Raw genomic sequence first — 15,265 nt, 5'->3', positions numbered from 1 at the left:
AAATATTTCCTTTACATCTCCTTGGGCAATCATTTATAGAGTATTATCTAGATTAGCTATTTCTCATTAAGTAAGCGAGGGTTTTGCCTTTTCGTAAAAGCTATTTTTCAATAGTAAATATGAATTATTCATAACTACTGTTAAATATTGTTTCCAGTGCTGAGATTTTTATACAGAGTACTTTGCTTAGGTACAAACCTACTGTCAAAATTTCAGACATTTTCTTCAAGCAGATTAATCATTAAAAATAGTGTAACCTGCTACTACTAGAATTAAGATCAAATTGTACAGATGAAACCATGCGAGTACTAGTAACAAACATTTAACTAAGTGTTGAAGATATGATGATGAACCTACTGTAAAAATTTCATATTTAACTAAGCATTACACAAGGCATGAAAAATAGCATAATATATAGCTGCATGGATCAAAACTAAATTCCACAGACTGTTATACTAAGATTATGAGCCTCAAAATTTACAGGAATGGTTACCAACATAATTAAAGAATGTATTAAAAATATTAGATTTTTCCAGGCAGAGGAACTATTTTTCATGATTTAGTACATTCCTTCCTACCATAAATTATTTGGACCAGTTTGACTTAACTAAAAATTTCTAAACTTTTTCTAAAGAATACATGTATCGAAATAGAGCAACTATCAAAGTTTCAGCTCATGAATCATATAAGAACAACTTGGATAAATAAAATTATTTAACCTAGGCATAAATCAAGATCTATTAAAATCTATAGCTAGATTTCTCCTATGGTCATGAGTTTTTTACACAGAGCCATACTATTTGGTAATACAACACTGTACAAAAATCAGAACTAGAACATGCATATAACTTGAGATACAATAAAATCTACGTATTATTTGTATTTTAAATGAAGCAAAAACTAGTGAGCAACTGAAAAAGTGCATGAACAAAAGTTGTAGATATAGTCACAAGGATTCCAGAAAAGTTGAGTTTGCATTTTTACGATTTTTTTACGAATTTCTATGCATTTTCTAAGTTCACTAATTTCTTTCCTAAAGTTCATGTACATTTTGCACTTTAACCCTTGACTCTTTTGTTTCTTTTTATGGGAGACCCCTGGCCGGCCCAGGAACAGAGGAGGAGGAGGCGGTCCGTTTCCCGGCGAGGGAGCTCGCCGGCGGTGGGGGCCCCGCAGGGGAAAAGAAGGAGGGGGTCGAGGCGAACCTCTGGGTGGGCTTGGAGGGGGCTGGGGCGGCCTGTGGCGCGCCGGCCACGGAGAGCGGCGGGCGGCGGCGGGTGTGGGCGGCGGCGGTGCCGCTCCGGCGAGGGAGAGAGGGCGAGGTCTGGCCGCAGAGCTTCACCGCGGCGAGGAGGACCCGTTCCGGGGTTCAGTTGGGACCGAGGAAGGGCGGAGAGCAGGGCTCCACGGTGGAGCTCGGGCAACGGCGGCAATGGTGGGGCGGCAGCTCCCTTGGTGCGCGAGCAGGGGCTCGGCTTGGCTTTTATAGCGGCCAGGGAGAGGGGAAGGAGTGTGGGGCACGACACTAGGAGCTTGGGCAGGTGTGCGGCGCTCGGGCAGGGGAGTGGTAGGGGCAGGCGCGTGCGGCAAGCGGCATCGGCGTTGGGCATGTCGCGTTGCCGAGCGGCAGTAATGGCCGGTTCAGGGGCGCAGCGAGGAGGGTTGGGGCGCCGCAGTGGCGACGGGACGGGGCGAGTTGGCGTGCCCAGCAGGAAGCCATGAGTGGAAGCGCAGCGAGGAGAGTTGGCGGCGTTGTCGAGCGGCGGCGGCATGCTACTCTGCTCCACCCCTTTGTCAACGGTGTGCATGCGGGAGCTCGGCTGCGCGCGGTTGTCGTCGAGCGTCCGTCGGGGCGCAGCAGCCAAGCGTGCTTCATCAGCAGGCGCTCAGTGATGGCGGCAGCAGCAGCAGCTTGCCTGCCCAGGGCTCAGGTGGGGCTGCCCTGCCTGTCATGGCAGTGAAACAGAGGGAGAGAGAGAAGGAAGAAAGAGAGAGAGGAGAGAGAGTCAACCGAGATTTGACTCAACTTGATTCAATTTTTTGTATTGAAACTCCAAAAACGGTGAACATCAAAGTTGTAGGAAACTCAGAGATTTACAACTTTCGTGTTGGGCAAAATTTCATTCGAGTTATGGTTTAAAAATTATTTTGAATTTTCAAAAACCGTGATTCGAATGACTTATCATTTCATGTGAAAAATTTTGTTTTCTCTCCTAGACTCCAACTAGTCATTTGTTTAATAAGACAAGGAAAAAGGTGCCTACTCAATTTCACAGGTAGAAATGGATTGATTTGAAATTTACAGCGATTTATAGGTCACTACACGCGTACGCTTACACATAATCTCATATACATATACGTATATGAAAAGCCTGATTTAATTAACTTGATCATTAAATTTTAATTGCATGTTTAAAACAGTGCTAAACCCCAGAGGTGTTACAGCGCGGCGCTGAGTCTTTAATGCTTGCCTTGGTAACTGACGAGCCGCATTGGAAACATGCGGGCTTACCGTGTTGTCATGTCACGCCTGTCCAACCCGTGAGTGGGTATCCAATGCCCTGCGCTGGCAGCGCACGCCCCAACCACCAGCTGGAGGGCTGGCGATCCACGGTGTGGACTGACAAAAGCTGCCCCGTGCCCAGCGGCAGCAGAGCACGCCTCAATCGCTCGCACTTAATGCGGGTGGGTGAGGAAGCTTCCAGCGTAAGGCTTGCGCCCGCGTCTGCGTGACACGTGGCGGCTCCGGACCCCTCCCGAGCAGCTAGCTGAGCCGAGAGCTCACGGGGGTCCGGATAGGCACGTGGAGGTCCCGGACCCACCTGCGGGGGTCCGGGTCCGCGGCTACAGGTACTGAGCATTTCCACCTCTGGGACACGTGGTGACACCGGACCCATCCCCGAGCGGGAAGCGGGTCCGGGACCGTTGGTCCGGTGAGATGGAGTCGGACCCAGGGGTCCGGATGCTCAGCTCCTTAGGGCGTAGTTACAGATAACTATGCGAGTCTCGGCATAGTAGGAGTGGGTACCCCAGTTGCAGGGTACCGACAGCCATCCTCCTGCCTATGGATGGCAACAGGTAAAATTCGCGCAAATACTAACATGTAAACCCGTACCCGCGTGCTAAAATCCGCGTGTGCGTCCGCACTCGTGCCCGCAATCCGCCACGAGTAGAAAACGACGCCTGTACACGCATGCCGGTGGATACCCGTATGCTCGCGTGCAGGAGCAGGACACGAGTGCCGCCGGCGCGTGTTCTGGGCACGGCCGGCGTCGGGGATCTGGGCACGGCCGCCAGGCTCGGGCGCCGCTGGCACGGGGGCAAGGGCGCGGCTGTCGTGCGCAGCCGGCGCGGACGCTCTGGTGAATTCGACGCGGGCGTTGCGGCACGTTTCTTGGGAGCTACCGGCGAGGAGGGGAGCCGGTGGGGTTGCGGGTGGATGGTGCGCCGCCAGCGCCACACATGGTCCAAGGAGGAGAGGGTGGCGCCCGCATTGAGGAGGGGGCGGCGGTGCCAACAGGTAGGAGAAGGGGGCACCATTAGGAAAGGTGGGGCGGCGCGCCGCTCGCGTATGGGGCACCGGCGACAAGGATGGGCAGCCGCCAGGGTCAGTCGGAGTTGGCGGCATGGACTAGAGGGGTGGATCTGGGATTCTGAGAGGAAGGGGGGATGGGGGGTGAGCGCGCGTCGGAGATGGGGACTGGGGGTGGTGGCCGAGACTGAGAAGTATGGCGCTCGGGAGAAAATAAATGAAACCCTGGAGATCGATTATATATACAAGGGTATCAGGGCCCGCATGTCAGCGGATTTGCGGGTTCGGATATCAAATTTTGAAACCCGTTATAAAATACCCGTTGGGTTTAAAGTCATACCCGCGTCCGCGAGACAAACCCAGACCCGAATCTGCGCCCAGCGGGTCAAGTATCCGCGGGTACACGGGTATTTTGTACCCATTGCCATCTCTACTCCTGGCTGCGCTCCTCGTGCCTCTTGCGACCCTGCGTGCCGTGCAGCCCGCCGCCAATCACCCCTTACCTGATGCGCTGTCCACCTATCTCACCTAGTCACCTGGTTCGGTGAAGTGATTCTCCATTCTCATTTTAAAAGTTTATATACTTTTAATCACATAATCACTTTTTCCAGATAATCAACTTTCATGGAGGATCAAAATCAGATGGAACTCTAACAAACAGGCTCTAAATTGCATCAGGACTTTACATTCAGAGCGCCTGAATTTGGCCCAAACACGCAGGACCTTGGGCCGGATTGGAAGGAAGAGTGCTTCTCAGAAAGCTCAATCCGGCCCGGTAAACACATACTTCAGCGAATCTATGCTGAACCAGTCCACTACTTGACTAGTCCAACCCATTGTTGCGTGCCCAATCATGTCGCGGCCGCCGCCGCCGATGCTCTCCGTCCCGGAGAAGAAGACGGCCGCCGCCGAGCTCTTCCGCGACCGGCACTTCTTCAGCGCCACCGCCTTCTCCGACGTCCGCGACGCCCGCGCCGCCGTCGCCGTCCCGAACCCTCAGGCCCAGCCGCCGGCCTCCCGCCGGGCCCTGATCCTCCGCTACCACCGCCTCCTCTTCTCCGCGCGCGATGATCCCTGCGCCTTCGACGAGAACCTCTCCTTCACCTGGCATGACGCCTTCCGGCCCCACCTGAAGCACGCCGCCGCGTCCCTCCGCTTCGAGAAGGCCGCCCTCGTCTTCAACATCGGCGCGGCCGCCTCGGGGATCGCGGCGGCCCACAGCCGGGTCACGGAGGAAGGGGTCAGGGCGGCGTGCGGGGAGTTCCAGCGCGCTGCGGGGGCGTTCCGCGCGGTAGGAGAGATGATGGAAGAGGAGGCGGCGACGACTGTGGATATGAGCTCGCAGGCCACTGCGATGCTGGAGCGGCTTATGCTCGCGCAGGCGCAGGAATGCTGTTTCGAGCGCGCTCTCGCAGGGGGGAAGTCGCCGGCGGTGTGCTCCAAGGTGGCCAGGCAGGTGAGATTGACTACCCTCTCACATCTTTGCTAGATGCATCGCGATCGTTATGCCGCTGTTGGGATTTGACTGACTGCGGTTAGCACTAACTGCTACAATCTGAACTTCTGCAAATGAAAAATGGGTTGTTGAAAATAACATGCATACTAGAGAAGGTTACAGAATAATTTAGAAATGCAAGAGAGACGAGTTGCCATGGATTCATAGTAAGATAAAAATTCTCGACAATTAGATATTTTGCATAATTGAATAAGGATTACATATTTTGCATAATTGGATAAGGATGAGGAAAATTCTACAAATAGATATTTTGCAAAGAACAGTGTAGAAGTTATCACATGGCAACACCATAGTACCAATGAGAACCTATAAATAGGGGTGCTTCCATCATCTCTTGCTATATAAAACCTAGTTGACGAGGAAAGTTCACAAGCACCTCTAAAGATTCATTCTAAAATTAGAACGACTGTCGTGAAAATTACTTTCATGTCTCACTATGGTTCATCTTTAATATAGCTTAACAATTAAAGGTCAAAACCAAGTAATCAGGATTGCCATATGACTTGTTATTTCTATCTTATCTATATGCTACTCATTTTATCTTGTTAGGATACAATATATTTCTATAATTTCCGCAACACGTCACTGAGCAAAGCAGAAAGGTTAGCTAGCTAAGTGAGCTTTTGATCATAAGTTAAGATTATATATATATGGTGCAACTGTGCAAGATTAAAACAATAGTATCCTTAGGTAGATGTTGATTTTGAGTGAATTATGTCATGGACTGTGAAAGTGAAGCGTTAAACCCTTCTGTGAACACCTTATAAGTTTGAGGGTAATAAAAGAAAGCAAAGCTAAGGGGTAAACTCATTTGGAAAGGAAGAGGAACCCTAAAGACTTCGAATTGATTCAATTTTGCTTCATCAATAAACGGGCAAAAGATTAGCGTGAATAAACAATTCAAAAGAGAATTTGAAGTGTAATAGCACATTGAAATAAATAAATGAGTTACCGTAATTCATAAATTGGTGAAACTACTCCTAATCCAATTACTCCTAATCCTTATGTTGATGATGTTACAACCTCAATTTGTGCTTTTTTCTAATGGTTGTGCCAATTTATCATTTTATTGAAGTGGCAAAATGAATACATATATGTGTACATTGCTAAAGGTTCAAACTATCTATATTGTTTCTTGTGTTAGAAAACATCCATCTTTGAGAAAAAAAACTAAACCATTATGTGTCTTGCTATATACAGGCTGCCTTGTACTATGAAGAAGCTTATGCAATACTTGTCGCTCCTCCACTTCAGAACCACTTCGAAAGATTATGGGTATCTCAGGTCCAATTGAAGGCTGCTCTGTTCAATGCAGAAGCTTGCTATAGGTACGCTATTGATCTCCATGAGAAGACAGAAATTGGTGAGGAGATAGCTCGATTGCAGGTCGGAATTAATGCAATTGCTGATACAAAGAGAACTGCAAGAGGAGCCCCTGGACCTCTGTATGATTATGCTTCCAGACTAGAACAAGATATGAACAAGAGTTTAGAGACAGCAAAAGAAGAGAATTATCGGGTCTATCTTTTCCGTATCCCAGCTGCCGCATCACTGGCTCCTCTATCAGCAGCTTCCCTTGTTCGTTCTGCGTCCCTGAGTGAGATTTTAGAGGCAAAATCAGAAAATGACACTCAATCTCCATAAATGGATGCTTTGAGATTGTGAAATTATAGAAGGTACGCTCACTACCCTTTGCATTTGGATGTAAAGGTTGTCATCGCTGCAAATTTGGAAGGTCGATAATGTTTACTATCATTATTATTTTATTCATTGTTGTCTAAATGGGTGTAGAATTTTGTATTGGTAACTGGTCAAAATCACAGTTTTGCTTCGAAACAGAGGTAGTAACGCTTTTTCCCCTATATATATGGAGGTGCAATTAAGATTTGCGTGTTCATGATATGTTATACATGTTTATGGTGTTTATGATATGTTATACATGTTTGTGAAACTAGTAATCCCTTCCTCCGTTCCAATTAGTATAAGTTGTTTTGATTTTTAAGATAAAATATAATTTTTGCAATGTATCTAGATATAAGTATATACATAACAAATGCTATGTGTATTTAGAAAAATCAAAATGATTTATAATTTGGAATAGTGGGAGTTTTTTCTTCCTGCTCTTGGACCCGCCATCCGTGTTCTCGGTTACGCTGTTAGTGTTTTAATCAAGATGTGCCGTGCACTATGTTCTTCGGGAAAAACTATTTGAATAGCTTTGCTTTCTTGCTACTGTTTCATTGTAGCAATGTGCCCCTTGCGCCGTCTCTATTCAGAGATGCTCAAATATCTGATCTACCTGCGTCGTTATCGTCGGGCCGCGCTGGCCAACAAACCAGCGCGCCCGTTTCGATCTCGCGGGAGAAACGGCGAACAGATTGGCGTGTGCGTGCGCTGTCAACTCTCGGCAGCACGGGCAAGCCACGCGCTGGCCCAAAGCCCGGGTCGGCCACGGCGAGCAACCACAACCAGGCGTGCGCTCCCGCCTTATCCAGCTGATCCCGCGCTAGACGCAGCGCAGAACTCGCCAAATTCCGAGCATTTCCCCGGGGCCAGCGCGCAAGCAAACCACGGAAGGCATCCCCGTTCACGGTTCACCTCGGTCGCCGCGGCGAAGCATTCCTCCGCAACTCACAGCGTCGCGCGCTCCTCTACCTTTCGTTTCCCCCTGCTTTTATCCTCCCCTGCTCTCCTGGGCTCCTGGCCTCTCCCGCGCGCACCACCTGTTCGACCCAACTCCCCCATCCTCCACCTGTCCGCCCTCCCGCCCGCCGCACCCCCCTCGCCGCTCCCAATGGCGCCACCCGCCGCCGCGTCCGTGGCGCCGCCCTCCACCTCCGCCGCCTCCTCGGTGCTCCTGCTCCGCCGCTTCCCGTCCCCGTGCCCCGCCTCCTGCCGCAGCCCCGCTCAGCAGCCCCGCCGCGCACGCCTGCTCCTCCAGGTCGCGCTCACCAGCGAGGTGTCCTCGGACGACGTGGCGGCCGAGGAGGCCGCGGCGGCGCCAAAGATCGGCCGGCGGGTGCGCGTCACGGCGCCGCTCCGCGTCCACCACATCGTCAAGGCGCCCGACCTGGACATCCAGGGCATGGAGGGCGTCGTCAAGCAGTACGTCGGCGTCTGGAAGGGCAAGCGCATCACGGCCAACCTCCCCTTCAAGGTCGAGTTCCAGATCGCCGTCGAGGGGCAGCCCAAGCCCGTCCGCTTCTTCGCCCACCTCCGGGAGGACGAGTTCGAGTTCGTCGACGAGGAGTGACGGCCTGAGTAAGCGGTAGCGCCGTTCTTATAGAATAATAATCATGGCCGCGGCGGTGGCTTGTGTATATTGTTGACGGCGTGCGGTGACAGGGATGCAAAGGGGTCGTAGGAAACTCAATTTGGAAGGCATATGGCAAGTTGTTTGCTTGCTTGCTTGCTGGTTGCTGCTGTGTTGTTTCTTCCTCCTTCGGTTCGACGTCTATTTTTCAGATGCGGGGAGTTGTTCGGATGCTGATGATGATCGATAGTTATAATAGTGATAATTTTTGTTGCTGCTTGTTGGCTATACTTTGTGCTTAGTTATTTTGTTGACTGTTCCAAGAAATTTGTTTGTCTGATTGGTACAATATGCAATTATGCATTGCAACTGGGAACGGCAGGAATTGCATCCTTGGACATATCATTGGTTGTTTTATATTTAGGATGCCGTACAATCTTTGGCCCTTATTTTATATTTAGGATGTCATATTCTACTTAGCAGGAGCTAGGAATTTGGTTAAGCAAGCAGAGCTTATTGCCGATGCTACTTGCTTGAACCATTTTGGAGCCTCATGCTATATAAGAAAATTGAAACTCAGTTCTGTTTCACATAACATCAGACTAGTGCAGCGTATATCATCTGACAGTTTAAAACCCTACAGATTTTGCTGACTTGTTGTTCTGTTCAGCGTAAAAAATTCAGGATACAATGACTATGCTTGCCTGCTTCATCAGTTGGTCCTTTGAATCCTTAAAACTGCCAAATCATCTGATCAGATCATAAATGTTTACATGCTACGTTCTCTCACAACTCATTGGACACTAGCAAGAATGAACAATCTATAGACTTTATGAATTCCTTTTAGTTAGAGACATTGAATATTTTATGTTTTGTTCACTCCAAAGCAGTGGAATTTCCACAAAATTTATTCCGCCCTGCAAGTACCAATTGATATACACTCCTAGTCTCCAACAATGTTTATTGTTGCATTGTGACTTCAGTGTGATTTTATAACTTGCCTTATATTAGCTCACGCCACCGAATCACCTCTTCTAGGGCACATGGAGCTTTTCAAAATTTTGTAGGACAAATATTCACTATTCAGCTCTTAATGTTCGGTGATCCATCTGAAAACTTGGTGGTGTTGATCTATTAACGTTTTACGTAAAGATACACTTCCATGTTCCATTATCATATACTGCCTCTGCGTGACACTGACATGCCTCTTGTGTGCTACCGAGCCATTTTAGTGATCCGTCTGAAAACTCAGCTTTGTTCTCTAACCTAATACTAAGTAGAAAGTACGCTGTACTTAACGGTTGCAGTCTGTGATGACCTTAAGTTGAGAAATATGGGATCAGATGGCATGGAGAATTGGAACAAAATAAGATCAGCAGGAGCACTGCTCTTTCAATTAATTTTCCTTTTATTGAAGATGAACTGAAGTGCTACAAATTACATAAGGAACTAGGACTCCTCTTTGAACAAGACAGGAAAAACTATACCAGGTGAGGCGACAAGCCATCTTGCGTAATCTTGAGCATGTTCTTATTCTCTTTGATCAGCGGCGACAGTTGGGTGTGCTAAAAAAAGATCCGCCATTCCTCCCAGATCATTGTTTTGATTTGGAATGGATGAAATATCCCGTACTCAATTAGTACGGTCTACTGGTTTCTGGTATTATGTTCTAGTATTTGCCAAAAAGAAAATATGCTCGAGAAAAGCGTTTCTTATACGATCAGCTTTGACCAAGCCGTGAAACCAATCTGGAGGCAGCAAATGATCTTAAATATTCCAGGGCCATATTATTTTTAGCTTTGTATGTATCATTTATTATAGGGACATCCAGGCGGATGCTTACGGTAATTGAAGGACATTTTCTTTGACAATTCGGTAATTGAAGGACAAACAGATGGAGAAGGATGCCCGAAACAATTTCACAACAAGAACAAAACTTAGACTCGGATGTTGATCCTGTGGTCTAGATTAGAAGTTTGCACGGTTGCACGAAAATGTTGGTTTGCACCTGATACGTTGTCTTTTATTTTAGATGCACAAAACTTAGCCTTTAGAGAGAATCGAAACAGTGCTGCATACCAGCCCAGGCCGCATTGCTTTTCCGGGTCTACTGAATGCGAGGCCAATAAATAAGCTCACTACAAACAAACATGCTTGTTCAGTTTTCGCGTCCCTCTGATTTTTTCCCCTTTTCTTTAGTTGGCAGGCCTGTGCTGCTTGCTGTTGCTAGCGTGTGGCGTACGTGTGCACTGTCTGCTGCTGATAGGTCAGTTTTAGTGTAGGTTTAATAAAGGATTTTATGGGTATTACTATTTTTTGTCGATATAACAGAATACTTATAAGAAGAGAGAAGAGAGAGTTTCATAGGATGAGATGTGAGTTTTATCATCGTGATACTCCTCTAACTCGGTTATCAAGTTCTCAGTACGGATCACTGTGCAATAAAATGATGCACTTTGACTGATTTTAAGAAGAGGTCTTAGGAAGCCGGGTGAAACTAGAAGAGTAGCTTCACCAAACTTCCAGTTCATTTTAACACGGGTTTACAAAACAACACGCCACAGTACCTCGATTGCGTGAAGGACGGAACCGTAGCTAAAATAAATCCTGAAAAAAAAGGCCCGAAATATTTCAGCTCCAGTCGTATCCGCTCGCGCAGTCGCCCTCGTACTCCAACGAATTGCGTTGAAGGCATCGAAAGCAGTGGAGAGAGAGGTCACGAAGCACAAGCAAGCTTTTTTTTTTCTCCCTCGCTGATTGGCCTGTAAAAGGAAGGAAAAACAGCACGTCCCCTTTTCGTCTCACGTTTTCAGCCTTTGCGGAACAAAGTTCTCTGACTACGCACCAAGGGGGGGGGGGGGGGGGGGGGCTTCGTTCGAATCTTACATACTCCTCGATCGGCAGAATTTACATGTGCATTCCTGCTAATCTCAGGTCGCGGTTTTTCCATCCTGTGCGCGGAATTTACAACGACCTGCCTCATCCGTCCGCGTTTCTGCGGATCCAGGACCATTTTACGCGCAGTTCATCATTTCATGTCGTGCCCGGTTCTTCAATTCGTGCCGTGCGCCGGCCCGATCGATGTTGTTGCCAGGGCCGTGTAGGAATTATGACGCCACCTGGGCCATTCATCAGGTCCAGTACTTACTAGTGGCAGCTCGTATGTAACGTAATCATGCATTGCACGGTGGTTGTAGCTGCAGCGGCATTGGATCCGGTTGTTTTCAGTGGCCAGCCAAAGCTGGTGGATCCGGTTAATTAAGAAGGCATCGGGTAACCGGGCCGTCACGTGAGAGATCAGGCGAGCCCGATCCCCATCCGGCGCGGGTGCTGGATGCCGCCGCCGCAACCGACGGGAGATGCGGCCGCGGATCGGCAGGTGACGCAGGCACGCAGCGGCAGCGCCCTATGGCATTGGCAAGTACTCCCTGCACGCACGCACGCACGCGCTGCGCTCTCCAACGGTCGGCTCTCGTTCAAAAGAGAGGAGTATTTTAGTAGGGTGGAAGTGGGATGGCGAACCCGCAACGGTCGGCCTCTGCTGCTTGCAGCTCGCGCGGCAAAAGGAATCCTGGATCCACCAGGCCACCAGGGGCTGCGACGCGACTCGATCGCTCGTAGTAGCCGTTGGCCGTTAGGTGAGGTGAGGCTCTGCTGCTCGCAGGTGGCGCCCGTTGCGAACGCCCGCCGTTTGAATCGCCATGGCTCGTGGTTGGTCGCCAACTCACCATACAGATGCATGGGGGGCTAGGCTAATTCCTGGCACTGGCGGCCCATGGAAAGAAAAAGTGCAACGGCCATGGAGTGGAAACAAATTTTTCTGGCGCCGTCGCCCAAAGCACAGATCAGCTGTGACCTGGAAATAATTTTTATCTCCGTCTTGCAAAGCTTGCTCGCAGAGTCGCAAGCTAAGCTATCGCTTGCTTCCCCGTGCATTTCCCATTCCAGATCAGCACAGTACTAGTACACGCGTCTCTGACGCTGCCGGAGGCCGGCTGCTGGTACAGCGGGGGAGCATTTTGAAGGCGAGATGATGAGGTGATCAAGGATCAAGATCCAGGGCCCGCGCGAGGTTCTAACGGATAGCGTCCCCACCGAGCCGCCAGCCGAACCCCCTGGACCCGTTCGTCGTACACCCGTCCACCGAGCGTCCGGTCCCACGGCGACAAACGCCCCGTCGGTCCACCGCACCGTGTCCAGCCAGTGATGCCCCCCTCACGCCTCCCCACGTGCGTGCGTGCGCGCACGAGCCTCGACGCGATCCGCGACCGCGAGAGGAGGGGGCGATTTGAAATCTCCGCCTCGCCTCGCGTCAGCTTTGCTCATCGGGCGCGTGGTAACACGGAGCACCACGCACGCTAACACGCAATCAATTCGCTAATCGCACCTCCCCACGCGCTGCTTAAATAGCACCACGTCACAGTCCCGAGTCACTCTTTTCCCTCAGCTCCAGCCGGCCAGCTCGATCGAAGGTCGGAGCTCGTTGAGGAAGCCGCCATGGGCCTCTGCTGCAGCAAGAAGAAGCCGCCGGCCACGCCGGCCGGTGGCGCCAAGAAGCCCGCAAACATCGCCGACGACAAGGCCAAGAAGACGGTGCATCAGCCCAAGAGGGCGGCCAAGCCGGCGGCCAAGCCGGCGGGGGAACCGGACGCGGCAGGCAAGACCGCGGTGCTCGTCGTGAGGACCAAGGACGCTGCGGCGGGAGGGGAGGAGAGGAAGAAGCGGCCGGGATCGCAGGAGCCGGCAGCGGGCGAGAAGCCGCTGCCCGTGGTGGTGGTGCCCTCGGCGCCGGTGCGCACGTCGAGCTGCACCAAGGAGGAGGTGGACGCGATCCTCATCCAGTGCGGCCGCCTCAGCAGGAGCTCGTCGGGGGCCGGGAGGGCGGCGTCGAGCGACGCGGCGGCCGGACACCGCAGGAGGCGCTCGGGGTCCAAGCGCAGCTACGACTTCGACCAGGACGCGAGGTCCGGCGGTGGCGCGGACGAGGATTGGGAGAGGCAGGGGGCGGCGGCTGCGGTGTTGAGGCCGTCGCCGCACCGCGGCTCGCCGCAGCGGAAGCGGTCGGGGAGCCGGGAGAGGAGCGGCGGCGGCGGCGGGAGCGGGAGCCGGAGGGCCAGCCGGTCGCCGGGGCGGCGCACGGATGGCGCCGCGGCCTCTGCGGTGACGGCGGACTCATCCGGCGGCGGGGAGCGCGCGAGGCAGCAGCCCGGGAAGATGGTGTCCGTTCCCGCGAGGGAGAAGGGGCGCGCGCCGTCGCCCGCGGCAGCGTCAGGGAAGAGGTGCGCGTCTCCGAGGTCGAGCTCTCCCGCGAGGATAGTGCCGGCGAATGAGAATGCTGGCTGCGGGCCGGCGGCGGGGCCGACGCCAGCGCTGAGCCGGAGCTCGTCCAGAAAGGCGGAGCAGTCCCCGTACAGGCGCAACCCCATGGCCGAGCTCGACGAGAACTCGCTCCGTAACAACAGCAGCCACAGTGCCAAGTCGCAGAAGGTAAAGATGTGATCAAATAAAGCTCGATTTTTTTTATTTCTTACAATTCTTGTCGTACAATTTGCTCAAATTAATTCTTGCTGTGACACCAGAAATCCATTGAGAACACCGTCGCCGCCACGCCCAAGAAGAAAGCCATGGAGCGCGGGAAGGAGTCGACGGTTGCAGCAAGCTGCCGTTCTGTGATGGAGAAGCCGGAGATCGCAGAGGACGGAGCCACCATTGCTGCCGCGACAGAGACGAGAGCGCCCTCGTCCAAGACGAGCGCGACGCGCACGGCGAGCCTCGTGGCCGCCGATAGCCTGAGCCAGAGGCCCGTGGTGGGGCAGCCAAGCAGCAGCAGGTCGCGGCGGGCGTCGCGCGACTTCGACAACCAGAACTCCGGGTCGTACACCAGCCAGCTCCTCGAGGACATCCAGAGCTACCACCAGCAATCCACCTCTGTTGCTGCTGTCCCCACTACGCCGTCCTTCTCGCTCCCGGCGTGCGTCGCCAAGGCGTGCTCCATCGTCGAGGCCGTGGCCGACCTCAACTCCTCCTCGTCGGAGAACCGCACCTACGACTACGAGCCCGGCCTCTCCGCCGACGACAAGGGCTCCGCCAACGCGCCGCTGGGTAGCGCCGCGCGCAAGCCCGTGCAGCCGGTGCGGGACTTCCGCGCGGAGGCCGAGCCTCAGGAGTCGGCCGGGAGCAACAGCGTCTCCGGCCACCCGTGGACGCCGTCCTGGGAGCCAACCTCGGCGGAGTCCACGGACCGGACGTGGAGCACCGGCGACGAGGTTGTCGAGCAGTCCGGCAGCCACGGAGGGCGCGGCAGCCCGCTGAACAGGCCCCGGCAGAGCAAGCAGCGGCCGTCGCAGCCCGAGACCAGCGGCCGGGGGTCACGCGCCGGCTCCGGCAACGGCGGCAGCACCTTGCACCGTGGACGCAGCGCACATCGCGGCGGCGGCGGCGGCGGCGGCAGCAACGTGGCGAGCGGCCGGTCAGGTGTTCGAGTCGTCTCGGCGGCCTCGTAGTGGATGAGGCTTGCTTGTTAGATCAGGCATGTTGCTGCGTCGTTGCAGCATGGTGAATTGTGTTCTATCCAGGTGCTGGTAGTCAGTGGCAAGATGGATTGCTGCTTCACAAATGTGTTCGTGTTTCTTTACTAGCGATACATTGTTCAGATGTGATCATGGTGTGACATTGGCAATGTATACTCTGTTATGGCTGCAAGCCTGCCCCCAAAACCTCTTGCGCACCGTTTCATGAACGTTGACTTTTACAAGCATCGATCATACCGGAGACCTACTAATGACATAGGCATAGAGGAATGGGGGCATCGCAGAAGACCAATAATCGCAATGCTTATCATTTTCTTCAATCAATTGCTATTTCAGAATTGGTTCCTGAAGTTATTGTGTTGAGGCGCTTTCAATGGTTGAGCTAGTACACTGGTTCAAATCTTGTCCACCTCATACAAGAGGTAGAAAAAAAA

At 52.2% G+C, this 15,265-nt stretch overlaps 3 protein-coding genes across 3 annotated transcripts; all 3 read left to right on the top strand.

Annotated features, from left to right (window-relative positions):
* The first annotated feature begins 4,354 nt into the window (after window positions 1-4,354).
* On the top strand, window positions 4,355-6,950 carry LOC120710217 (vacuolar-sorting protein BRO1-like). The gene is made up of 2 exons (XM_039995871.1): window positions 4,355-4,988; window positions 6,249-6,950. The coding sequence occupies exons 1-2, from the start codon at window positions 4,386-4,388 to the stop codon at window positions 6,690-6,692; spliced, it is 1,047 nt and encodes a 348-aa protein (XP_039851805.1). The 5' UTR covers window positions 4,355-4,385; the 3' UTR covers window positions 6,693-6,950.
* Window positions 6,951-7,337: 387 nt separating this feature from the next.
* LOC120710227 (ferredoxin-thioredoxin reductase, variable chain-like) lies at window positions 7,338-8,672 on the top strand. Its single transcript, XM_039995879.1, has one exon. The coding sequence runs from the start codon at window positions 7,843-7,845 to the stop codon at window positions 8,299-8,301; it is 459 nt and encodes a 152-aa protein (XP_039851813.1). The 5' UTR covers window positions 7,338-7,842; the 3' UTR covers window positions 8,302-8,672.
* Window positions 8,673-12,646: 3,974 nt separating this feature from the next.
* Window positions 12,647-15,058, top strand: LOC120710206 (uncharacterized protein At1g65710-like). The gene is made up of 2 exons (XM_039995862.1): window positions 12,647-13,788; window positions 13,881-15,058. The coding sequence occupies exons 1-2, from the start codon at window positions 12,799-12,801 to the stop codon at window positions 14,802-14,804; spliced, it is 1,914 nt and encodes a 637-aa protein (XP_039851796.1). The 5' UTR covers window positions 12,647-12,798; the 3' UTR covers window positions 14,805-15,058.
* Window positions 15,059-15,265: the final 207 nt, after the last annotated feature.

This window comes from Panicum virgatum, chromosome 1K, assembly GCF_016808335.1.
Source record: "Panicum virgatum strain AP13 chromosome 1K, P.virgatum_v5, whole genome shotgun sequence".
Lineage (NCBI taxonomy): Eukaryota > Viridiplantae > Streptophyta > Magnoliopsida > Poales > Poaceae > Panicum > Panicum virgatum.
This window is presented reverse-complemented; position numbering and strand designations above follow the sequence as displayed.